This window comes from Astyanax mexicanus, chromosome 18 (assembly GCF_023375975.1).
Source record: "Astyanax mexicanus isolate ESR-SI-001 chromosome 18, AstMex3_surface, whole genome shotgun sequence".
NCBI classification, from domain to species: domain Eukaryota; kingdom Metazoa; phylum Chordata; class Actinopteri; order Characiformes; family Acestrorhamphidae; genus Astyanax; species Astyanax mexicanus.
The window spans coordinates 31,022,518-31,049,252 of record NC_064425.1 but is presented as its reverse complement, the minus strand read 5'-3'; the positions used below and the strand labels follow the sequence as shown (position 1 = coordinate 31,049,252).

At 38.3% G+C, this 26,735-nt stretch overlaps 2 protein-coding genes across 2 annotated transcripts; one reads left to right on the top strand and one right to left on the bottom strand.

Annotated features, from left to right (window-relative positions):
* The first annotated feature begins 1,668 nt into the window (after positions 1-1,668).
* On the top strand, positions 1,669-18,385 carry sars2 (seryl-tRNA synthetase 2, mitochondrial). The gene is made up of 16 exons (XM_022675510.2): positions 1,669-1,964; positions 3,375-3,470; positions 4,823-4,852; positions 5,580-5,720; positions 6,267-6,321; positions 6,613-6,676; positions 6,795-6,900; positions 8,404-8,451; positions 9,186-9,294; positions 11,078-11,123; positions 11,340-11,427; positions 12,330-12,442; positions 12,733-12,826; positions 14,233-14,325; positions 17,112-17,177; positions 17,855-18,385. Exons 1-16 carry the CDS (start codon positions 1,695-1,697, stop codon positions 18,002-18,004), a joined length of 1,569 nt encoding a protein of 522 aa, XP_022531231.2. The 5' UTR covers positions 1,669-1,694; the 3' UTR covers positions 18,005-18,385.
* A 2,806-nt stretch (positions 18,386-21,191) lies between these two features.
* On the bottom strand, positions 21,192-26,292 carry med29 (mediator complex subunit 29). The gene is made up of 4 exons (XM_022675554.2): positions 25,962-26,292; positions 25,524-25,582; positions 24,376-24,460; positions 21,192-21,559 (listed from the first exon to the last, which is right to left on the bottom strand). The coding sequence occupies exons 1-4, from the start codon at positions 26,133-26,135 to the stop codon at positions 21,332-21,334; spliced, it is 546 nt and encodes a 181-aa protein (XP_022531275.2). The 5' UTR covers positions 26,136-26,292; the 3' UTR covers positions 21,192-21,331.
* Between the last annotated feature and the right edge of the window lie 443 nt (positions 26,293-26,735).

Below are 26,735 nucleotides of genomic sequence, written 5' to 3'. Positions count from 1 at the left end.
AAAGGACAAAGCTAACAAATAAACTGAAATAACCACTTCAAACACTTGTCATTGTTGTCAGGGGCGCAGATGGAAATTTTGAACTGGGGGGGACCAAGCTGTAAAATCATATATATATATATATATATATATATATATATATATATATATATATATATATATATATATATATATATATATATATATATATGCTGCAATAAACTTTAGAATATTCACTTTTCTGATCAACACTAGCCATACTGAAACTGTTATTTGTCTGGTATGTCAATATGTCCCCAGTGCCATCTGCGCGCATTCTTACACCATGATGCCAAATCACTGACAGCCTACTGTTCCATATCACAAACCAAAACCTCATGCCCTCTGCAAATTTTTATTTTAACATTTGCTGATGTCAACAAGATGAAAAATCTCAATCTCAGCACAGAAACTTGAAAAAAAAAACTGAAAGAAACTGTATTATAACAAAAAATCAAAGAACCTATGTGCAAAAATAATAATAACAAAATAACAAAAAATTACAAAATAAAATTGAAATGATTCACAAACATGCCTTCTTGTAAATGATTATAAGATTATAAGAACCAGAACAAATGCTTACTAAAATAACATCATAATAACATCATACATAAAATCAATGGAGAGAGCCGCTGCATGCCTCGGTGCATGCCGGGTTGCGTTGCGTTTAACGCAGCTCCGCCCTCCGGCTCAACTTTATTCAAATAAATCCGGCCGCCGCACTGTGTCCAGTCCAGCCAATCAGGGAAAAGCAGGCTGCGTCCAGCCAATGAGGGAAGAGCAGGCTGCGTCTTCACATACACACAAGCCTCTTACACACACACACACACACAGAGAACAGGCGCCTCAACCACAGAAGAGAAGCTGAAAGCGGCAGAATATGGATTTATAGAGCTATAGGTTACAGTGAGGTTGGTAAAAAAATAAAAATATTAAACTTATGACTGTCTACTTCTGTTGCTTCATTTTAATTCAAAAACGAGCAAGGAGATCCAGCGCAGCGGATTGCGTTGAAAAAAAGTGCCAGTGGACACGTACCGTAAGGAGATGGTAACTGCCTGTGTCTGTAGTCTACAGGCAGTTACCAGCTCCTTAGAACCCCGGACTTGAGATGGTGCGTTAAATTTACATTGGAACTGGAACACGAAGCTCCGAACAATGTAACCTCTGAACTGAACGCTTCCTAGTTTAAAAACGAGGGCATTGTGGAACACAGAACTCCACAAACGTACAGTTAATTAAATTAAAACCCCAACGTTTATGCTTGTAGATGCTAGCTTTCGGATGAGGTCACTATAAATCTGGGGGGGACATGTCCCCCCCGTCCCCAGTGCCATCTGCGCCCATGATTGTTGTATTTTGTGGAAATAATATAATGTGTAAATATGCAAGTGAGGGAAATTATTCTTTTAAATAAGACAAAAAAGAATAACTTCATTTTATATGTTGTAGTTAGTGCTTATTAAATAGGACTGGTGGGGTTTATTTATTAATATAAGCTGAGGAGTTAGGAGTTAGTTTTAATTAAAAGTTCTGTAAATGTTGGTCCGAGGTAAAAAGGATTTACTGAAAGCGCGTACTGCGTCAGTGCGCAGCCTGTCGAGTGGGTATTCTCTTGTATAAACACTTTTGTCTGTTTGCGGCTTCCGTAGTCTGGTTTCCGCCGCTGTGTTAAGATGGCGTCCTCCATCAGCGCGCTCCGGCGGGTGAGCGCGGTGTGTCTGTGGGCTGCTGCGGGCCGGGGTCGCCCTCAGGCCGGGCAGGGCGCTGCGGGGCGGCGGTGCTCCTCGGGCGGAGTGCGGAGCAGCCTGTGGGAGCATGTGCGGGAGGGCTACAGCGATAAACCCGAGCTGGACATGCGGCCGGTCCGCGAGCAGCCCGAGCAGCTGATCTCCGAGCTCCGGAACCGGCGGGGGGAGTTCGGTCCTGCAGACCTGCAGAAGATCGTGAGATTTAGTTAAATTACCGGAGGAATTAATGATCAATTCAGACAGATCAGCAGTTTTCATATTAACTCATATTAATATTAACAGCTTAAATATGTATAAACAATACAGAGGGAAACACCAGAATTAGTATATAGTAATGATAATAATAATAATAATAATAATAATAATAATAATAAAATACTACTACTATTAATATTAATAATTAAAACAGTATTACTACTACTACTAATGAAAAGATGGAAACTACTACTAAAAAAAAGTAATAATAATTTATTATTGTTAATACTCAATGTTATTTAATAAAATAATTCTTAGATGATTTAGAGTGTCATTGTTATACACCAACTGTATTGTGGATTATATATTATTAATTATTGTGCATTTGTGTGGTGTGAGCAGGTACAGTGGTCGAAAAAAGGGGTTGGCCCTTCATGATGTCTTATTTTTTGCATGTCTGTCACTCTAAAATGTTTCATATCATCAAACAAATTTAAATATTACTAAAAATTAAAACACATAAGTAAACACAAAATGCAGTTTTTAAATTAAGTTTTTTATTATTAAACCTACATAGCCCTGTGGTCTATGTTCATGACTCCAAAATGAAAAAGTGATTGGGCAAAAATATAGCCTGAATGGCAGAGTGCCAATATGAAAACCACTGCTAAGCAATTGCGGCTCATCTCAATTTGCAAATAACCACCCAGATGATCCCCAAGCCTTTTGGGGAAAATATTTTTTGGACTAACAAGAAAAAAGTTAAACTTTTTGAAAGGTGTGTGTCCCGTTGCATCTGGCTTGACAATAACACTGCATTTTAGAAAAAGAACATCATACCTACAGTAAAACATGGTGGTGGTAGTGTGATGGTCTGGGGCTGTTTTGCTGCTTCAGGGCCTGGAAGACTTGCTGTGATAAATGTAACCATGAATTGTAGCAGGACAATGATCCAAAACACACCAGCAAGTTCATCTCTGACTGAAAAAAAACTAAGTTAAGATTTTGCAGTGGCCTAGTCAAAGACCTGACCTGAATCCGATTGAGATGCTGTGGATGATCTTAAAAAGGCCGTTCATGCTGAAAAACCTTCAATGTGGTGGAATTAAAACAATTCTGTAAAGAATTTGACCAAAATTCCTCCACAGCGGCTGTGAAAGATTCACTGCAAGTTACTGCTAATGCTTGATTGCAGTTGTTGCTGCTAAGGGTGGAACAACCTGTTATTAGGCTTGGGGGATTGTTGTTTTGTTTTTGAGTAATATTTACATTTAAAGATCTAAAACATTTAGAGACAAAAAAAAAAAAAAAGTCATGAAGGGGGCACCATGTGTGTGTGTGTGTGTGTGTGTGTGTGTGTGTGTGTGTGTTCTGACCTGTGTTCTGTTCTGATCGTGTGTGTGGGAGCAGGTGAATGTGTGGGAGCGGCTGCAGGAGGTGAGGGAGGAGGTGGAGGAGTTGGAGCAGAAGAAGAAGCGGGTCAGCGCTGTGGTTCGAGCTCTGGTGGTCTGTATTTGTTTCTCCACAATGGGTCTTGATCATATTTTACAAATTTTATATTGTTGATTATTTTATCTGATAGTTGATTAGTTAAGCCTTGTTCCACCTCAGATAGTATTATAATTTGACTGTAAAGCAGTTGATGGGAACAATTTTATTCGGCATTTACAGTATTTTGCAAAAGTATTCATATCCCTTAAATATTTTTATGTTATGTTATACACCTTGCAACCACAACGTTAAATGTATTTTATTACATTTTAAGTGATAGACCAACACAAAGTAGCACATCATTGTAAAGTGAAGGGGGCCTGTCCAAAGCTGAATTCATGCTCTTAATCTCAGAAAAACACTCTTTTTTTTACCTTTTAAAAGGCCATTTAAATGCTTGATTAGCGTTGTTTTGCTGTTTTCCTCGGGTTTCGAGTGCTTAGATAACTCTAAAGCGCTGACTCAGCTCTCGGTCAGTCCGTATTTCTGTCGTGAGACAGGGTGGGGGCAGGGCTGGTGACGCCACGGGACATGCATTGTGTAATATTGTGATATATATTGCAGAAAACTAAAATAATGCGACGTAAAATGTTTCCAATATCGTGCTGCCCTATTGGCAGCATCATGCTGTGGGAATGCTCTCCATCTCCATCCAACCCGTCTGAGATTAAGCTATTCTGTAAACAAGAACAAAAAGGGCAAAAAATCTCAGTCTCTAGATGAACAAAGCTGATAGAGGTATACCCCAAAAGACATGCAGCTGTAATTGCAGTAAAAGATGGCTCTGCTTAGTATTGATATAAGGGGGCTGAATACTTTACATGTTACAGATTTTTATTTGATTAGAAGTTAGAAAACCATGTATAATTTTCATTCCACTTTAGAATTATGTGATACTTTCTGTGGGTCTGTTACTTAAAATCTCAATAAAATACATTTAAATGTGTGGTTGTAAGGTGACAACATATGAAAAAGTTCAAGGGGTATAAATACTTTTGCAAGCCACTGTATATTTTTCCTGACTAGTAAGTCTAACTGAATTTTTTTTTTTTGCTAATTTTTTTTTTTGCTAATAGTAGCAATAAGTAATTTTTTTTAATAAGACAGCAGAACCACATGGAATTAACACTATGTACAGTTGCAATTTTCTGCAGCTTTATTGTTTATTTCTCTTGTTTTGTTTACTATAATTTATCTGTAAAGCAGAGTTAAAAATGTTAAGCCTGAGAATAGAGACATGAAAAAGATTTAAACTCGTACTCTAATCACAGGTTTTATACGATTTAAGATTTAATAGTGTGAAAAGCTAACAAAATAGTGTTCAGTTCAGAGTAGATATTTTATTTTCATCTCTATATTTCTTACAGGAGCAGCATGGCCAAAAAGTCCCACCTGATGTAAGTTATGATTTACTTAATATTAATTTGTAATACTCTGTTATCACTAGGGCTGGTTGAAATGACCCTAAAATAATATCACAGTATTTTTTGTGATTATATTCTTAGCAAAATGAGAAAACATGTATTTAAATCATTTTATAAATATACTACCACAGCAAAATACTTAATAATATTATTATTAATAATTCATGTTTTATTTTAGTATTATCTGTAAATTTCGTTAACAGTAACTTAACAACACAAATCTAGCACTCAGATAAAGTACATCATATATAGTGCTGCATATGAACTGTAAATACAGTAAATAACAAAACAAATACAAAACAGACTTATATTATTAATATATTACTCATATTACTCATCACAATATTACGATTATTTATTTTCAAAAATATTTGCCAAGTTATTGCATACGATACAATAAGGCACAGACGTAGTTAATTAGAGTTTCAGAATGTTCTGTACACGGTATGCTACACCATACCACAGTTTAGCCCTGTCCATCCATATTCCAGTTCTCTGCTAACCTGATAATCAGGGCTCATGGTATGCTTATTATAGACAATTTATATCAAACAACAAATCTTCACACCCAACTTATCCAGGGGGACCCAGCTGTCCAGGCTAAGGTTTTAAAAGAGGAAAGGTTTAAATAATGATCGTTACATAAACCTGTGATGTTGTGGGTGTGATGATCTGGGTGTTTGGGTTCTGGTTGTTGCAGCTGGTGGAGTATAAGGCAGCGAGAGAGGAGGGGCGGGGGATCCGAGTCCGGCTCAGTGAGTTATATCCTCAGCAGGTCCAGCTGGAGGAGCAGTACTACCTCCAGGCCCTGAGGCTCCCCAACAGAACCCACCCGGACACGGTAAGAGGCCCAGTCATCACTGGTTCATCACTGACAGACAGAGTGTACTGTGTTTTGTTGTGTTAACGTGTGTTTACGTTTGTATCTGTGTTTATCTGTGTTTACCTCTGTTTACCTGTCTATCCCTGTTTAGCTCTGTTTATCTCTGTTTACTTCTGTTCACCTCTGTTTACCCGTGTTTACCCGTGTTTACCCATGTTTACCTGGGTTTACATCTGTTTAACTCTGTTTAAACCTGTTTAACTTTGTTTTACCTCTGTTTAACTCTGTTTATCTCTGTTTACCTCTATTTAACTCTACCTAACTCTGTTTACCCCTGTTTGACTCTGTTTACCTCTGTTCACTCCAGTTAACCTCTGTTAACCTGTGTTTACCTCTATTTATCTCTGTTTACCCCTGTTTAACTTAGTTTGGCTCTGTTTATCTCTGTTTATCTGTGTTTAATTTAGAAGTGCAGAACGTTTGTCTTGTCATGCTAAATTACAAGAATCCCTGTGAGAGTGACCAGCATTAATTAATGAACTAATTTATTTATTAATCTTGCAGCCCATTGGAGATGAAAGCCAGGCGAGGGTGGTTGAGATGGTTGGACAGAAGGCAGGTACAGTATCTGGAGATCAGTTGTGGCATCTGACATTTCTCTGTCTGTCTGATTTTTTACACTGTATTAACGAGGGCTTCAACACTGATTTACTGAATCTATCTGATTCAAAAGATACCAATTCCATTAAATATTTGATTTGATTGATTCGATTTATTCATAAATATTTCAATTACAGTTTTTATTACAGTCATTGTTGATACCCACCCCTGGTACTAGCGGATGTGTTGCTTGGTGAGTAAACTTACTGCTGGCAGTAAATATTAAATTTGGGTAAAATTTCCTCCACAGAGTTCGATTTCAAACCCAAGGGTCACCTGGAGCTCGGAGAGCAACTCGACATCATCAGACAGAGGTGCATATCTCATCTCCCTCTCCCTCTCTCTCTCTCTCTCTCTCTCCATCTCTCCATCTCATTATCTCTCTCTCTCTCTCTCTCTCTCTCTCTCTGAATGGATTGTGTTTTTTTGCAGGCGTCTTTCACATGTATCGGGTCACAGGTCGTACTACCTGAGGGGAGCCGGGGCCCGACTCCAGACCGCCCTGCAGAACTTCGCTCTGGACCTTCTACAGAAACGGGTCAGTGATGTCTGAGGCTCAGCATATCCACCTTGTTTTAAAGAAGAGGAGCAGTAAAGCCACTTCGCCAAATTGCAGTGTTATTCAGGAGTTTCAGTTTAGTTCTCCAGCACCGGGGCTGGAGTAGCATTAGCATTAGCCGCTAACCGCTATTTCCCCTTTCAGAGGTAAGTATTATCAGCCTGTAGCATGCTTCGGCTATAACTGCTGGAGCGGTTAGCCGCTAATGCTAATACTCCAGCCTAGTGCTGGAGAAATTCAGGAATCTAAGCTTACTGTAAATAAATGGAAGCACATTACTCACCCAAATAAACATTTTTAAAGTGAGAAATCTGTGTAGATTAACATCCAGTGCTCGTTTAAAAGTCTTTTTTTATTATAGTTTTGTTTACTTAGCTTAGCTTTCTTAACTTAGTTAGCTACTCCCCACCATCACCACCCAGCGGTGAGACCTGCTGAATTAGAACTTCCTTATACTACTGTCTCTTAAAATGGTTTTATAATCCGGTGCAACTTATGTACGTAAATAGTCCAGAAAACAGACGTTTATTGATTGTGCGCAAAAAAATATGTATATTATATTACTCATTCTGTACCTTTATTATTACTGTGAATATAAGCTATATCAATGAACTGCTGCTGCACCGGTTATCAGTGTATGAACAGTTCTATTTGTGTAAAACTTGATTTATATTTATTTGGAATATTGGTAAAACAGGAACCAAAGCGTACTGTAAAGTCTGTAATCTTAATATTGGTGGCGTACTTTGAGGCGTTTTGTTTTTGTGAGAGTTCCTAATTTACTCTCTTAGCGAAATTAAAAAGTCTTAAAGTCTTACAGTTAATTTCCCCATACCTGCAGACAGAGGTGAAAAAAGTACTGACAAATTGTAATTAGTAAAAGTACCTTTACTTTGCTAAAATTCGACTCAAGTAAAAGTAAAAGTACCCATCTAAAAATCTACTCGAGTAAAAAAGTAAAAAAGTTCTCAATTTAAAATGTACTTTGAATAAAAGTTACATAGTTACTTTTAATTATTTGATTCCACAGCTAACCAGTGAATTTAGAATATAAATATAACTTACCCCCACATGCTTTCTCAGGTTTGATGTGGAAGTTTTGAAAGCTGACAGCTCTGTCCTGTGGGGCATATTTTGCATATATTGCCTCGTTATTCCAAGTGTGAGCGTCCGTGCGCCGGCGAATCCGCAGCAATTATTATAAATTTTTTTTATTCATACAATTATTTTTTTCTCCCAGCATTTTTTTTACTCAGTAACGGGGAGTTTTTCAATGTAGCGAAGTACATTACTTGTCAAAATGTACTTGAGTAAAAGTAAAATGACTCCTTTTTTTTAAATGTACTCAATTACAGTAACGTGAGTAAGTGTAATTTGCTACTTTCCACCTCTGCCTGCAGATAACCTGGCACAACCCTTGACTGTAATGTTAAATATGTGTGTTGAACAAATGGAGAACTAGTGTCTGTCTTTACGCTGCAGGGTTTCATCCCCATGGTGGTTCCAGACATGCTGAAAGGAGTCGTGTTTGTAAGTAACCCGTTAATGTTACATTGTATTCTGTTCTGTATTTAGTTGATTAGTTTTGGTTTTACTCTGCAGTTTAGTGACTGATCGACTAAACAACATTACTACATCCTGTCTTAGGGCATTTTCACACCTGTAGTTAGTTTCTATGGTACTGATCAGTTGATGAGTTTGTTTACTTGAAGTGTTTTTTCTCCTTCTGTTTGGTTTGGTTTCACACAGGCATAAATCTAAATGCACCAAAAATATACACCAAAGAACCACGCGAGCACAATCTCTCCTCTGATTGGTCAGAGTTGTCTCACGCAGGGAGCAAGAAAGTAAATAAAGTGAGAAGATTCTGTGTTCCAGTGTGTATATCTGTGGAGTGTGAAGCTGCTTTAACACAGAACACTGAAAATTTGTTGCTGCGCTTCCAAACGCACTGTTTTTAAAGGGGCCTGCAGCACAGATGTAGTAAACCGAGTCCTGCAACTGCAAGCAGTGACCTAGCACATGTGGCGTTTAGTGTGAAACTGCTTAGCATGGACAACAGGCACAGCATTTATGATAATTAGCGTTATCTGGCTATTATATCAGATTAAACTGCACCTTATCAGCAGTATAGCTCAAATAAAAAAAGCATATTTGATAGCTCGTTCGGATAGAGACCAGATCACATTCTCACCACAAGTGAACCGCTCCAGAGTTCAGGCCTCAGGAACTGTTAACCCTTTCCTCTGTCTCTGTGTTCTCAGGAGGGCTGTGGGATGCAGCCTCACGCACACCACTCTCAGGTTTACTCTCTGGACCCGGCCCACTTCCCAGACCTGAACCTGGCGGGCACTGGGGAGGTTGGTATAGCAGGTGAGAGAGAGCCACAGATCATTTTGTATTAGAGGTGTGCTGATCCGATATCAGTATTATCAGATATCGGACAAAATCACTGGACCTAAAATAAAAACTAGATTGCAGTTCCTGCAATAACTGCAAGGTAGTTGGTAGGTATGGAAAAACAAACATTACTGTGGAAAAATGTAAATGCAATCCACAAGATGCATTACTTTTCCTCACTATCATGCAGAATACATGACAAGGTGAAATGCAAAACCACTATTACATTACATTTTACTGCTCCTGATCTCTTTAAAATTTACATTTTCAAAACAATACACTGAATTAGTGTCAGAACTGCACAAAAACCTTCTTAAAATGCATTCAGCTCAATAGTATTGTATTTCACTGTGTGGCGCTGCAAATGTTTAAAAGCAAATCACAATGCTCAGGATTGCATTTCGTCTAGGAGCGGCACTGTATTCGAAATTAAACTGAATTAGTGCTAAAACCTTATTATATTGTTTTCACTAGAGACTGAAAGGTCGATTAGCTTGTCTATCAGTATCAGATGATTTTAGCCATTGATATTTTTCTATATTAGCCAGATCAGATCATATTGAGAGGTTAATGATTACAGCAGCTCTGAATGAGGATCACTGTGTAGCCTCTAATGCCACAATAAGCTGCAGTTACTACAGAGCTAGAGCACGACTGCAGACACTTACTTATTAACAGCCAGTGTTGATCAGGGCTACAGTATTGGCCTGTTTCTAATTCACCATTTCTCAAACTCATGAAGTGGCAAGAAAAAGTATGTGAAATCAATCTCACTTCAAGTCGAGATCTGGGCTCTAATTAACCACTTCAAAACCCAGATTTTGGTTTTTAAGCCATTCTGTTGTGAACTTGCTTTGGTGTTTTGGGTCATAGTCCTGCTGCATCACCCAATTTCGATAGACTTTCAGCTGATGTAAAGGTACTCTCACATTATCCTGTAGAATTGTAGAATTGTAGAATGTTGATACATTTGAGAATTCATCTTCACATTATGATTGTAAGCTTTGTAAGCTCTTTGTGTGGCCCCTTCTTTAACAAGAAAATGTAAATTAGGTCGTCCTGAGTCTGCCATTATTTTAAAACTGTTAAAGAAACAAACATACCAACTGCAAACTCTGGAAACGTAGCTAGTTATCATGTTGCTGTTGCTCCTCTTGCGCTGGCTGGCATCATATAATGCTCGTTGTCATTGTCATGGTTACGTGTACACCAAGCGATACTACACATACATATTTAGACTATTGGGGAAAGTGTTGTCATTGCTGTCCAATAAAAAAACACTCATCTCCAAAACAGCAACTTTACAGGAGAGAGAAAAAAACCTTGTAAACTTTCAGAAATAAGATCACAATTTATGGCAAATTTATGCAGAAAACGATGAAATTCCAAAAATTCACATACTTTTTCTTGTCACTGCATATGTCTAGAATGTGTAAGATTAACGTGTCTTGTGGAGGAATGGGAATAACGAGTTTAGGCCCAGTACTGGATAACCCTCTCTAGAGTGCATAACTCAGCCTATTAGCACAGAAACACTGCAGAGCTAACAAACACCACTAACCACACAAACCAGCAGGAAACACTGCAGATTAATCACATTTAACCCCTCCTACAGTACAGCAGGAGCCAGAACGATTTAGTTTTTAGAGTTTTTAGTGCTGGATGAGAAGCTGATTTGGCTTGTTTACAACACTGATCCACCCATTTGTAGTTTATACTGAATACAATTAAATGTTTTGTTATTGTTTTTCTGCAGGTTATTTTATGGATCATGCTGTGAATATAAAGGACATGCCAGTTAGGTAAGTGTGACTGTGTGCTGGGTGAGTTTCTACACTCTGTTCACTCTGCAGTTCACTAGTGTAAGACTAATGAGCAGATGATAAAGCGTAATTTAGTGTTTATTAGTGTCTGCTGGATTTTTAATACGATTGATATGCATTTTAAAACAAGTTGTTAATTAATAAGCACATTTCTCACAATATGATCAAATATAAACATGTCGTCCACCTTTATAGGACGGTGTGCAGCAGCACCTGTTACAGAGCTGAAACAGACACCGGCCGAGAGACCTGGGGACTCTACAGGGTTCATCACTTTAACAAGGTACACACACACACACACACACACACACACTATACACACACAACAATATTATTTATAATATATAAAGGGGTTGGACAATGAAACTGAAACACCTGTCATTTTAGTGTAGGAGGTTTCATGGCTAAATTGGAGCAGCCTGGTGGCCAATCTTCATTAATTGCACATTATTGCACCAGTAAGAGCAGAGTGTGAAGGTTCAATTAGCAGGGTAAGAGCACAGTTCTGCTCCAAATATTGCAATGCACACAACATTATTGACATACCAGAGTTCAAAAGAGGACAAATTGTTGGTGCACGTCTTGCTGGTGCATCTGTGACCAAGACAGTTTCAGTTTCATTGTCCAACCCCTGTATTATCCTCACATACTTTATTGTTTGTTACTACAAAGTTAGCTTGCATGCTAATTGTTCAGTTAGCTGTTTGGATGAAGTAAACTGGAATATGCCCTTGGTGTAGCTGTTCCCAGCACCCCTAAAAGATAAAATAGTTTTTGTTTTTGGAAAAATAAGTTTGTCTCTCAAAAGCTGAAACACATACACTACACACACACACACACACAGTCAAACACGCACACAATACAGTCCACTTTCTCTCCACTCTGCTGTGCGCTGAGCACACACAAACACGCATTTTTTATTTTTGATTTTATTTTGTGTTTGCATGAAGCAAATAGTTTTGTGGTAGATTGGTGTTTTTTTTTTTTGATACACTGTTATTATTTTATATGAAATCAGAGTCCTGGTATGTTTGGTAATATATTCAGGAAAATCATTAAATCATTTTTGTCATATCGCCAAATATATTATTATCGCAAAAATACCCTAAAATATAGTATTGTGTTATGGTCTAGTCCTGCTGTAAGGTATGTGAGGTGAGGCTGGGTGGTGTTCTCTCTGTGCAGGTGGAGATGTTCGGGGTGGTGGAGAACGAGACTGGGGAGGAGAGTTCTCAGCTGCTGGATGAATTTGTTTCGTTACAGAAGGAGATCTTCTCTTCTCTGCAGCTCCACTACAGGTCAGTACACATTATTTCCACATATATACCTCACTCCTTCTATACCACTCTTCTGCTTTTATAAATTCTAATTATTAATTTATACTTACATTAGCACTAATCATGTTTATTTTTCATTTTTATATGTCAATGTATCATTCAAACAAAAACTGTTATTTTTACCTAGACAGATGTAGGTAAAGCTGTGGACTTTGCAGTGTTGCTGATGTCAAAACAGCTGCTAATTACTATACACATAAATCCCATGAGAGTGGATTTAAATGTGTTTAAAAGTGTATTGTCTTTTGTAGGGTTTTGGACATGCCCACGGAGGAGCTGGGTCCTCCAGCCTACAGGAAGTACGATATTGAGGCGTGGATGCCGGGTCGGAGCAGCTTTGGAGAGGTCAGTACTCTGTAATTTTTCATTGTCTGAGCTTTTCAAGAAATAGCTTTTTTTTTTTTTTTTTACGATGCATCGCCACATGCATGCATTAATACCTGCTACAGGAAGAGGGCTGGCTGACCTACATGGCAATGACACCTTTAGCTCAGCTCAACATTGTACTAAGTCTCAGTTTCAGCAGTGAAGGGAAGAATTAGAGGTCTGACAGGTGAAGTGCAGTAATAAAGTCGTTGATCAGATAAAATATAAAAAAAAAACAGATTGTCTGGGCCATACAGCACTGATGCTGGACAATTTAACAATAGAGGTGTTTTTACATTTTTACCGATAATGTATTATTTAGTGTTATGGGTCAGTCAGAACTAAATTAGTTTCACTTATTTATATTTATTTTTTATTCTGTTAGGTTTATTTTTTGGCAGTAGGGCTAATTTTCTTTTTACATAGATCCTATATGTTGCTTAGGTGTAAATTAGAAAAGCTTACATTTATATTTAAAAACTTAGGCCACCAGTTAGTTTTGGGGCGGCACGGTGGCGCAGTGGGTAGCACTTTCGCCTCACAGCAAGACGGCCTGGGTTCGATTCCCGGCTGGGGCGACCCGGGTCTTTCTGTGTGGAGTTTGCACGTTCTCCCCGTGTCTGCGTGGGTTTCCTCCGGGTTCTCCGGTTTCCTCCCACAGGCCAAAGACGGCACGTTCAGGCTAATTGGAACTTGATTGAAATTGCCCCTTAGGTGTGAGTGTGTGAGTGAATGTGTCTGTGTGTCTGTCTGTGTCTGTCTGCCCTGCGATGGATTGGCGGCCTGTCCAGGGTGTATCCTGCCTTCCGCCCGATGCCGGCTGGGATAGGCTCCAGCACCCCCCCGCGACCCTTAATGGATGAAGCGGTTGATAATGACTTGACTTGACTTGACAGTTAGTTTTGACCTGAAATTGATAACCACTTTGATTTCTTTTTCAAATCCGCTGGGTGTTGCTAGGTGGTTGCTATGGTATAACAGGAGGATGCTCGTTCACTGTGGCCTCACTCCTCCTTTTTTCTAATCGGAACAGTAAATGTTCTGTTCAACGTTCTCAGAGCTCTTTTTGTGTGTCAATAGTGAAAACTAAAACTAAAATATGATTTATCGTACAGTTCTAGATCTGATGTCGTAGTATTAATGCTGTAAATCTGAAGTAAACCAAATGATAGTGGGTGGTTACATCATAGAAAATTAGAACAGTTTTTAAAAAAAGGCTTTAAAAAGCTCTAATAGGCCCCCAGCTAGCTTTGATCTGAAACTGATGAACTGAAGTACCAAACTCTGTGCACTATTAAGCACTAGTGCACTGTGTTGTAACTAAGAACCTTTAGTTTAGCTTTTCTCAGGGCGTGTCTCCCTCACTGTTCCTAACTCTCCACTAGATCTCCAGCGCCTCTAACTGCACTGACTTTCAGAGCCGAAGACTGAACATCCTGTACGAGGGAAACGACGGCAGCCTGAAATACGCTCACACGGTACAGTCTGATCCACCAACACTCACACTATATAATACTCTACTGATATACAGGCTCAGAGTGGTGCTACTAAATTGTGACACCTCTTCTCATTCCATGTCTTTTTTTTCTTTATTATTATTTTTTTTACATTGTAAATTTAATATTGAAGCTAATAAGAAGACTTATCGAATCCATACAGGAACGTTCCTTTTCACCTCTCTCACTGTCCTCTTGGCCAGTGTCTTCCGATCACGTCCTCAATCAGTTTTTACACGGTGCAGAACCTCTTTTTGGGTGCTTTTTGAATAATACTTTGCACAGTAGTCACTGAAACATGAAAACATTAAGTTGTGGCCTTTATCCCTTTTCTGACTTGTAAGCAGCTACAATGAAACAGCCACAGGTTCTTAGTGAGCTCCTTTGTCTTAGCCATGACTGTCCACAAACCAACAGCAGACAGCTGCTGTTTTCAACTGTTGAGTTCATAAAAACAGCTGCTCCTAATGAATTAGGATAATTAGGATGATGTAGAATAGCTTGGACTATTTTAAAAAGGTATATAACTTTGGATTTTCACACAGAGTTTAAGAGTTTGCTAACTTTTTGTTAAAATGTGAATAAAAGCTGAGGAATAATTTGTTTTCCACAATGATGTACGGTACTTGTACTCTTATACAGTACTTCATCTTATTATCTTCTGGGAGATGATGTCATTTCTGGTAAAAATAAAAGTTCCTAGTAAAACCAAAGTTAAAAATTTGCCAGGGGTATGATTAATTTCGGTGTGTTAGTGCTGGGCGGTATATACCACTGAAGTCGTGCATCATTCTGTAGTGCTGGTACGGCTTCCGTGTGTAAGCGTTTTTTCCCTATGAGAAAAATGAATGGGGTTTTTAAAAACTCGCCTCTGTCACATTCTGTGGTAAATAAATCTGTTCAGACCTCTGTATGTTTTATTCTGTGTACATTTTACTCCTGAACATCACTGTATCCTCTGAATCACGAGATCGTTTAAGAGTGGAATGAGAAAAATGCTAACTTTAAGCTAATGCTACAGCGGAGTGAACTGACCTACCGGCGCCGCTGCAGAGATTAGCAGGGGACTCTTTTCGGCGCAACACCAGAGAACTCCGGCCGTAGGTTAGGAGCTTTTTACACACAGCTGAGCCTAATAATGAACTAACTGCCCTTACTGAGGAGAGCTGAGAGTGTCACACCATACAATCACTAAAACAGGTCAGTGATACTCCAGAACCAGCTGTAACACTTTTTAACATTTACCCTCTTTATTATGCAGTGAAATAAATTGGTGTTTCTGGTTGTTGTCGCCTCAGTGAGGACAGGTAGTTAGTTGATTAGTTGATTAGTTAGTTGTTAGGTGATTATTTGGGTCAGGTGTTGTAATTAGTATAAACTAATGACCGTAATTAAATACTAAACCTGCAGGGAAGCGCTGCCGAACTGAGAGCCATTTTCTCTTATTATCTGCTTTTTAAAGCTGTAACACAGACTACACTGCCCAACATCACACTGCTCACCATTACTGAAAGAGTTTTCACCTGTTTAAATGCTTTAATGATCCTCTGTGAAGAAGCATAATAATCCAAAACACTTTCTGACCGAAATTCGCTGTTGTTGTGCAGAATCCAGTCCGGGGTCATTTCCAGCCGCGGTGCTGTGACCTCAGTTAAGCATTAGCTTAAAGTTAGCATTTGTCTGATTACTCCCCTTAAACGATCTTGAAATTCAGAGGATCCAGTGATCTTTAGGAGGTAAATGTACACAGAATAAAATGTACAGGGTTCTGAACATATTTATTTACCACAGAATGTGACAGAGGCCAGTTTTTGAAAAGCCCATTCAAATCGCGTATTGACTTGGACGGCTTAGACACAGAACCCCAAAGAAGTCCCAAATATGGGCATAAACAACATCAGTGGTCTATACTGGTTAATTCAGTATACCGCACAGGGAACTAGAACCGGTATGTATTTCTCTCATACCGCCATGCCACTAGAGGGCGCTGCGGAGCGCCGTGTAGAACAGAACCGTCAGAGAAGACCACGCAGCCCTGTCAAACACTGGTCTAGTTTCGTCCTTCCTGCAGAGAAATCAGCTCCTGCTTCTGTTTCTCACTGTATGAGTGTTTTTATCCCAGTAAAATATAACTGTATCTACAGCCCTTTTAAATATATTAATACTGTAGCTTGAAGAATGATTTGAATGTATGAAAGGAGAAATAAGGAAATTAGGGCTGATTTAAATACTGTAATGCCTGTAATGGCTTCAGGAATAACATATATAGTAAATTTATATTAAACTTGTGTCTTACTGTGCAGTAGAGCTTTTGAGAAATATCTCACACTGAGGATTTTATGTCCAAAATAAATAATAAAAATACTGTGAAACCGTAAGAATTGAGAAAAATACCGTGATATGCATTTTTGGCCATGCCGTGTGTGTGCGTGCGTGCATGAGTGTGTGTGTGTGTGTGTGTGTGTGTGTGTGTGTGTGTTTACAAATCAGTTCTAGATTCCAGTACAACAATCTTTAATATCCTCTGAGAAATATGTTATTGATAACTAAATGTTTTTTGAAATATGAGGTATGTTTGCAAACACTTTGCACATTGCTAAATTGTACACAAAGTTCAGGCCGTTTAATACAAAAATACTGTACATACTTAAAATATATTAACATAATATTTGAGAAAAAATAATAATATATTATGCCATGCAGTTTTCTGTTGTAATAACACATTTCTGTGTGTGTGTGTGTGTGTGTGTGTGTGTGTGTTACTGTAGGTGAACGCTACAGCATGTGCTATTCCTCGCACCATCATCGCCATTCTGGAGACTCATCAGACTAAGGTGTGTTTAGTTTTTGAATGTGTATAAATATATTTTAGAGTTTGAGCTATTGTGATCAGCTCAGTGTTTCTGATTGGATTGTGGAAATAATTAGTGCCTGAATTACACAGAACAAATGACTATTTTATTACAGACTGCTATAATTATATGTATGTATCTATGTGTGTGTTTTATATTTATACTTTATATATTATTTATTAATATATATTCAAGAAATATATAAATATACTCCCATTCATAATCTCTTCTTCTTCCAAATGGCCAATCCATATTCCTCCTATTCTGCCAAAATGACTAAAACACATCAGACAGTTACAGAATGGGATGAGTGTGGCTAAATGACCACAGATATTATATTATAGATTTAAAAATTATGTATTATTTTCTTTCTTTTTCACAATTACTTTGTTGATTTGTGTTGGTGTATTATATAAATTATTAAGTTTAGGGATTTGATGTAGGATCTAACAACAAAGTACTATACTGCTGTCTAGTGGACGAGGTTTACACACAACCACACAACAATCTTTACATTTAAACTAATAATTAAAAATCAATTAAATGTTTTTGAAAGTCAATACCTAATTTTGCAACGTTTCAGTATGTCAGTATTTTCTCGCAGCCCTGGTGTTTGTTCCTCTGCTTCAGTAACTGTACTGTACTCTGCTTTATTTCAGGAGGGAGTGGTGAGGGTTCCAGAGGTTCTGCAGCCGTATCTCGGGACGGACCTGATCGAGAAGCCCAAATACACTCCACTGAAATACATCGGACCAAATCAGCCTCACCGCCAGCCTCGACCCGGGACTCAGAGCTCTCAGCAATGCTAACACAGCAGCCCAGTTCTGAGGCCAGTTCTGATCCTGGTGGTCTGGAGGCCAGTTCTTATGGACTGGAAGCTACAACACAGACTCAGCAGAACCAGAACCAGGCACAGGGCTATGCCCTGTCATACTGCAGATGCATTGTTTCTTTTGGAAACTTTTAAAGCTATTTATTGCAGATCTGATATAAACATGGTGATGGTCTACTGTCCAATTTATTTTTTATTTTTGTTGCACTGTATGATGGTAAAAACAGTTACTGGACTTTACCTGACCTTTTCACCTTTTGTTATAAAGAGGTTGCCAAAATGAAATGTGTGTGTGTGTATATATAATGTTGGTCATGCATTAAATCCTGCAGCAAAAGGTTCTGCAAAATTCCGGAGATACTGGGTCATTGGGTCCTTTCCTCTTAAACATTAATGATTCACAAGTATTTACAAAACTGTCCAATCAACAGAGCTAAATATAGCTGATTTCAGACAACAAGATAACACCTCACAGCTTAATGTTTGAATTGTTGTCCAAAAAAAAAAATGATCTGGAAAGCGTGATAGTTCAGTGATATGTTCACGTCATCCTGCAGACACATCCTGCTGAAAAACTGCCATTTTTCAGCAGGATAATGCTCATACACAGCAGGGGTTTCCCAAGGATGTGTCCACCAGGTTGTAGCACTTCTTGTCATGCCTGGTCTTCAAATGTATCACTGGAGCTCAGCTACAGTAGCTGCATTCAGATGGTAGAGCAGCTTTTACACAGCAGAGCATTTTTTATGATCAGCATATCTCCGAACTACACCATAAATTAACACTTCATTCTGTTCCCGCACTCACTCACACATTTAACTACTTAACACCACACACTGCTAACAGTCCTTACCGATAATCACCTACATTTGTCGAGTTTAGCATTTGTAAACACTGTTTTATTTTTAACTTAATTTTACACTGAACCTGAGAGAACGCTGGGCTGAACTCACTGGTCAATGGTTTAGTTTCACTCTGTTTTTTTATGTTTTGCTGGATATAATGTAATAATAAGCAGAGCTTTTTAGCTGGAGTTGATCAGTTTAATCCTGATGGAGTATACATTCTGTTATCAGTGATTAACTAATTTATTGGTGTATTTCTGCACAGACTATAGCCTCAGCCATTGATTACACCATACACGCTATAAAATATTTAAAAAAAAAAAAAAATTGTTCTTGTTCACGTCCAAAGCAGGCATGGATTACTGAACAGATCTACCAGGCCCAGAGCTCTGGTTCTCTACACAAAGATGCGGCTGTAATACAGGTGCTGGTCAACGAATTAGAATAATTTGAAATAGTGCAATCATGAAATTCTTTGAATGCATTTTTTGTGCAGAAAGCAAATCAGGTGTTCACCGCACCTGTCCTACTCGTTAGACTAATCACAGAACTCGTTACCTGGAAAAAAATGTGCTCAGCTGAGCTTTCCAAAAGGCCCATTTAGGCCATTTAACTGTGACACTGTTGTTTTATTGAATTAGAATAATGGAGAAACCGTTTCATTGAATTAGAATAAATGCTTGAATTTTTGTTTTCTGTGAAGAGTGTTCACTGTGCAGTATAAAGTCAGGGTTGAGTAGAATTTCTAAGTTGTAAAATCAATCATGGGTAAGCAGCGCGACCTCTCAACCGGAATAGTGGCTCAAATTCAAGCCCTTCGCCAACAAGGCTTGACCCAAACTAAAATTGCTGAGCAGCTCGGCATCAGCCAGTCTTCCGTCTGCAAAGCTCTCAAGAAAAACTGCAGCAAGGGCACCAACTGTTCCGGCGTCCGAAAAACTTCTGCTCTCGACAACAAGCAGCTGAGAAAGATCGCAGTCAGCAACCGGTTCAAGTCCACTTCCGAGCTCACCGACTTGTGGAACAAGCAGGCCGGCGCTGACGTCTCCAGATCAACCACTTACCGTCGTCTGCGCGAACTCGGCTTCAAATCTCGCGTTCCAGCAGTAAAACCGATGCTGAACAAGAAACAAATGGAGAAACGGCTGAAGTGGGCCAAAGAACACGGCGAGTGGACTGCTGAAGACTGGCAGAAAGTGGTCTTCAGTGACGAATCACGCTTCTGCATCTCCTTCGGTGACCAAGGTCCTCGTGTCTGGTGTCGTGGTGGCGAAACCTACAACCACGAGTGCGTGAAAAGATCCGTCAAGTTTCCCCAGAGCGTTATGGTCTGGGGATGCATGTCTGCTCGAGGTGTAGGGAAACTCTGCTTCCTCAAGAAGACTGTCAATGCTGCCGTATATCAAGATGTTCTGGAAACGTTCCTGATTCCGACTGTTGAGGAACAGTTCGGCGAAGAAGACTTCATATTTCAACAGGATCTTGCACCGGCTCATGCGGCAAAGTCGACCAAAGATTGGTTCACTAAAAAACAGCTTGAAGTTTTGGCATGGCCGGCCAACTCGCCTGACCTCAATGTCATTGAAAACCCTTGGGCCATCGTCAAGCGGAAAATTCGCGACAGAAAGCCTACTACGCTGGACCAACTGAAGCAGAACATCGCCACTGCCTGGGAAGCTGTGAGTGCGGAAACTTGCGACAAGCTGGTCAAATCGATGCCGCGGAGACTTCAGGCAGTCATACAAGCCAAGGGGGCAGCCACAAAATAGTGATGATTGTAATTATAATAAAAATTATTCTAATTCAATGAAACAGTTTCTCCATTATTCTAATTCAATAAAACAACAGTGTCACAGTTAAATGGCCTAAATGGGCCTTTTGGAAAGCTCAGCTGAGCAATTTTTTTTCCAGGTAACGAGTTCTGTGATTAGTCTAACGAGTAGGACAGGTGTGGTGAACACCTGATTTGCTTTCTGCACAAAAAATGCATTCAAAGAATTTCATGATTGCACTATTTCAAATTATTCTAATTCGCTGACCAGCACCTGTATATCATTTTAGATTGGGTTTGTTTATCTCATGACTGAATGCTGAATCTATTGTTTAATGGGCAATTTGAAAAATATTTCTCCCAGAGTAGTATACCTATGGACCCCATTTAACAATAATGACGAATGGGGTTATGCATGGTCGTTTACAGAAGACTCGGGGTGATCAAGTTCAGGTCCAGGCATACCGTAATTTTTTTTCAACTTGGGATGTCTGTGACTGCAAATCAACTAATCACTATAACACTGATAACAGAACAGATAGAGACAGTTTCATTTGAAAAATGTTTATCAAAAAAATTGTGCATTTATTTCCCCTACAAATCTACCAAAATGTAACATAGTATAATATTCCGAGCGTCTTTATTGGTGTTGTGTAAACCCCTCTGTTCCTGGATGCTGGGTTGTTGGTTAAAGGATGCCCTGCTGCTGGCCCTTCCCGGCGATCTTCTTGGAACACTCCAGCAGGGCGTTGTGAATGTCCTTAGCGCAGGAGATCTGAGACTTGATCATGCTGAGGTACTGAGAGTAGGACAGGGACTCGGTTTGGACCGTGTCTGGTTTGGTCGCTGTGGGAACCAGGTTGGGCGAGTGTTTGGCGCTGTCGATACTCTGGGAGAGACACTCGTGGGCGAGTCGCTGAAGGAGATAAACAAACGTTAAATACAGAATATTAAAAACGCACAACCACACTAGAGGTGTCACGATTCCTTAAATCCTCGATTCGATTTTATTTCTGATTTTAGTGTCACGATTCTATTCTCAATTTTTTTTTTTTTTACAGCAGAGAGGCCTATGCCAGTTTTAGATTAGTCTATGGTCAGTCATTGGTTTGATTAATCAAATTTACAATATCTTATTTCAAAAGGTGGGCTTGATATAAGTGATGCAAAAAAGTGACAAGTGATCTGTAATACACCATATTAGCCACTAATGGTCAAATTTAAATAATTTAATTAAGATATATATGTAATGCCATCTAGTGGCTTTTTTTGGTAGCAGCAGTGTGCACTATTAAAACAGCAATGTGCAACATAAAATAAATAATAAAAATAAACAGGAACAGTCATGTACAAAATAAAAGAACAATTAGAGCCTTAACAAACTGAACTCTATCCTACTATAACAGTTAAACATGGAAAATAAGACTTTTTCGGTCCCTGAGAATGACAAGTTTTTTTTCTTTAATAAAGATATATTATTAACTTTATCTAAGAGAAAGATGCTCCTTAAGGTACCAAAACTATTAACATATATTTTTATATTTTCAAGTTTTTCTTTAAGAAGATGAGAATGTCCACATTCTCTGGAGAAAGGGCTGCTCTTTGACCTACATTGTGCTGCGCCATTTGCGGGAGGGATCCTCGATCCTCTTTTTGACTTCGATGCTCGAGACCATGACATAATTTCGATTGATTTCGATGAAATATCAAAATCGTGACACCCCTAAACCACACACAGTAGAGTATACAGTTTCTGCACCAGCGTCTGACAAATTCCACTTATTTATTAGGACTGTACATTGGGAAAAAATTGCCAACACATCATAATACAGATAAAGATAAATCATATTTATAAAACCTGAGCAAAAAAAAAAAAGTTGACTTTTTATCCAATCAGAACAGTGGGTTCTGACTACAGAGTATAACACTACTATATAGTGGATGGGGTTTAAACATAGGACTAAATAAAGCACTTCGGACACCAATTTTAACATCTAAACTAAAAATCTGTTTTTGAAAATGTATATACTATTGCAAGACACAATATAAAGCTCTGGACAAAATTAAGAGACCACTTCATTTTCTGAATCAGTTTCTCTGATTTTGCTATTTATAGGTATATGTTTGAGTAAAATTAACATTGTTGTTTTATTCTATAAACTACGGAAAACATTTATTCTAAATTTCAAATAAAAATATTATATTGTCATTTAGAGCATTTATTGTCAGAAAATGAGAAATGGATGAAATAACAAAAGTGTTATTTCAAAAAAGTTCAGACTTTAAATTATGCAACGAAAACAAGTTCATATTCATAAAGTTTTAAGAATTCAGAAATCAATATTTGTTGGAATAACCCTAGTTTTTAAATCACATGCATCTTGGCATGTTCTCCTCCACCAGTCTTACACACTGCTTTTGGATAACTTTGTGCCACTCTTGGTGCCAAACATTCAAGCAGTTTAGCTTGGTTTGATGGCTTGTGATCATCCATCTTTCTCCTGATTATATTCCAGAGGTTTTCAATTTGGTAAATTCAGAGAAACTCAATTTCAAGTGGTCTCTTTTTTTTTTCCAGAGCTGTATATAGCTGCCATTTTGAGAACTGTAGCACAAACTAGCTAGTCAGCACTAGCACAACCTGTGCACAATTCTGAATGTAAAGTTTAACTTGGTTGACTAGAATCCCTTCTAGACTATTTAAAAGCTTAGCTACCCTTTACCTAAGAAATTACCATCCATTCCTTCAGTAGAAAGCTTATCCAGTTTAACTTCCAGCTTTTAATCCAAACACCTCTGTTTTTCGAGGGCTGTATAATTTCTCACCTGGTGAAATGGGCACCAATATATTATCTAGGTATATATGTAGATTTGGTTGCCTTGTCAATAACCCCACAAGGTTAAAACATCAGAAAAATACAAAATTTACAGGAAAAAAAAACACATAAAATATGCCATATTGATTAGTAAAACTCAACAGAACACCACGACTAAACTAGGTTAGGCTAAGCTAAGATGGCTAGAATTTGGTTAGACCTACATCAGGTCTATGAACAGTTATTTTATCCACTTTGTTGAGGTACCGATGTTTCTCTTTTAAAGTTAATCATTTTATTTTTCACCACTAAACTTAGGGCTTAAATATGGCTGCCACAACAACAGTGACTGAAAGCCTGGAATATACCAATATTCATACCCCTATTATTTACTGATCTTAATATACTGGAGGTTTAAAACTATGTTTATTTTAAGAAAATATTAAAAGAGCAAACAAACAGTAAGACCACACTTATATAATATCATTAAATCAACTGAGATTATTTGTTCATATCAGATTTGTCTATCTTTACTTTCACATTAATAAATGTTAGTGATATGTATCAGTTTGTAATTTGAACAATAATTTAAACAAACCTGTCTCTGTATGAACGTGTGCTCACTTATATATTCATGAATGTCAGAAAAAGTATGTACATTTACATTGAGGTAGCACTTCTTGTATTTTTCAGTTTAGCTAGAGATGTTTAAAGAATTAAATAAAAGGTCAAAATGAGATCATTCTCTCCAGCCTGACTGGAACTATATTTGAGTAAATGTAATTTTTTGTAACTGAAAAATTTTAACATTTTAAAACTACACACATTTAAAAAAAAAAAAAAAAAAAAAAAAAAGTGATAAAACAACTTCCTACATCAGTTTGTAGAAAAAGAGAACTGAATGTAAAACATTTACCAAGCAGAGCTCAAGCTGATCACAGAGAGCGTAGAACTCCTCCAAACTCTTATCAAAGCGCTGAACTGTAGCGTCGTTACTCTTCCTACAAATACATACAAGAAAATATATTCAGGCTCAAACATTTGTCTCATATATCGTCATACATGGTACAACTAGCAGTAGAATGTCTGCCAGATAATATGAACAGAAAATATTAAAAATAAATAAGATAAAGTATGTTAAGAATATATACAAACAAAAAAATAAGCTTAAAATATAGAATATTAATAAAACATGAAATATAAGCTCAAGTAGACTGAAAAGGTTACATATACAGAAACAGTCACTAAAAATGAAGAGATACAGTACAAGATCAAGTTAATTTGTATATGATTAAGTGAAATAATTATCTGATTCCCTACCAACCAGCAAGAATTTCCCCACAGACGAAGTGTGAAGTGTGTTACTAATGAATTTCTTGGTGACTGTGCTCCGAACTGCCTTGAGATCATTAACAGCACAAGGTGAGATCTCATAGAAATCCAGTATATATTCCCACGAGGCAAAAAAGGAATTAGTCCAGTCCCTTTAAGAAAGTAATCTAGATCTCACCTCTTTACGTATATAAAATAGCAAGTTTGGAGTAGCAATATTTGAACAGTATTTTTAAGAATCTGTAGCCACTGATGCAATATTCTGACATGGTATTAAAATGCAATTCCTTTCTTTGTGCATTGTGAAAATATCTTTAAACATTGTCAAACCTTATGTACAGTGTGTAGAAGTAACAGTGCCTAATCAGTAAATTATTAGCTAATCAGGTCAAGTTGAGCTTTTAACCAGAAAGGTTATTAGTAAGTACAGCAGCCACTGATGAATAATGAATAACCCAGCATCCGTTCAAAGATAAACTCTCATCCTTCAACACAATGAGTCAATCAGTTTGCTGCTTACTCCAAAAGTGGAGGAGAGTCAATGTGGAAAGCTGCATAAATACAGTAGCCTGAACAACAAAAAAATGCTTATGTGCATCACAGAGCCAAATGCTTCAAACTGTTTGAGTTTCTTTATCAGTGATCAGTAAAATATGGTGTTGAAATTGTAATTATTGGTCTCGGATAAGAGGCTGGTGTGAGTACATAACTTTGTCCACACATTGTACTTACACTCCGTTATCTATTGATGTATTGTATGCAAAATTCTGTGAAGCGATGCTCATAACATTCTGAAGAAAAAAAAAACAGAGAAAAACAAGAGATTAATTACATTTTAAACAAAAAGAATCAAGCTTAATATTAAAAAAAATCCAAGAGATTCAGTTTAGCTTTTTTGACAAAGTGAATCTGGTAGGTATTTACCAATGGAAATGTTTCAAAATTACATGATGCAAAAATGTTTACATTTACGTCCATTAAGAGTTAAGAAGGTCTAATAGTGTAACTAGAAAGGGCTAGAAAGTTGGCTTTGAAAAGCAAGCTAATAATACAAAAAACTGGTGGATAAGCAGTTTATATATCTATAGGTAATTAGAGACATTCAGAGTGTAGTGAATAGTAGTGGGTTAGTAGTGGGTCAGTAGTGGGTCAGTAGTAAGTCAGTAGTACCTGCAGGCTCTCTTTGAGCTGGGGGATGAGCAGTTTGAAGCGGTGGACCGGGTCGAAGTCCTGCTGCTGGCTGAGCTGCTGCTGCTGCTGGGGCTGTAAAACCGCCGCCGCCGCCGCGGAGACCCCGACCCCCACCACCGCACCCGCCGCTGCCACCTGCTGCTGCTGAGACATACCGGAGGAGAACCGAGGAGTAGGAGAACCGGGGAAGAAGGGGGGGTTTAACCACTGTTTAAGCACCCCTCTCTTTCGCTCTGTTGTTGTTCTCCTCCTATTCTTCCTCTTCCTCCTCTAGTTTCGGAGTTATGGGAAAGAGCAGAGCAGCCTCAGGGTCAGTACTGCCTCCTACTGATCTGGAGAGTAAGCAAAGCGCAGCCTGTATAAATACAGAAACCCTGACCACAGCACGCTGACCTGCAGCGTAAAATACATACAAATAAATTACAATTAAAACACCAAATTAAATAAAAAATCCCAACATTCTTCAAAACCTACCGAACCTGCACTGAACCCACCCCTGATCAATACCGCACTAAACCCTTTAGAGAAATATCTCTGTTGTGAGGGTAAGGGATACATGTGATGTGCACAGTATTTCACTCAGTGTTAATATTGGGTGTTCAGGTGTTCTCAGTGTGTGTCCTGTTTGTGAATTTGTAACTTAGTGTAATTTTACTGACACGTGTTTTTCTCATCAACTTGGAATTCATGCACCTGCTAAAGAATCTCCTCTCCTCTCCATATAACTCACAGCACTTATAGAGTTTAAGCTCA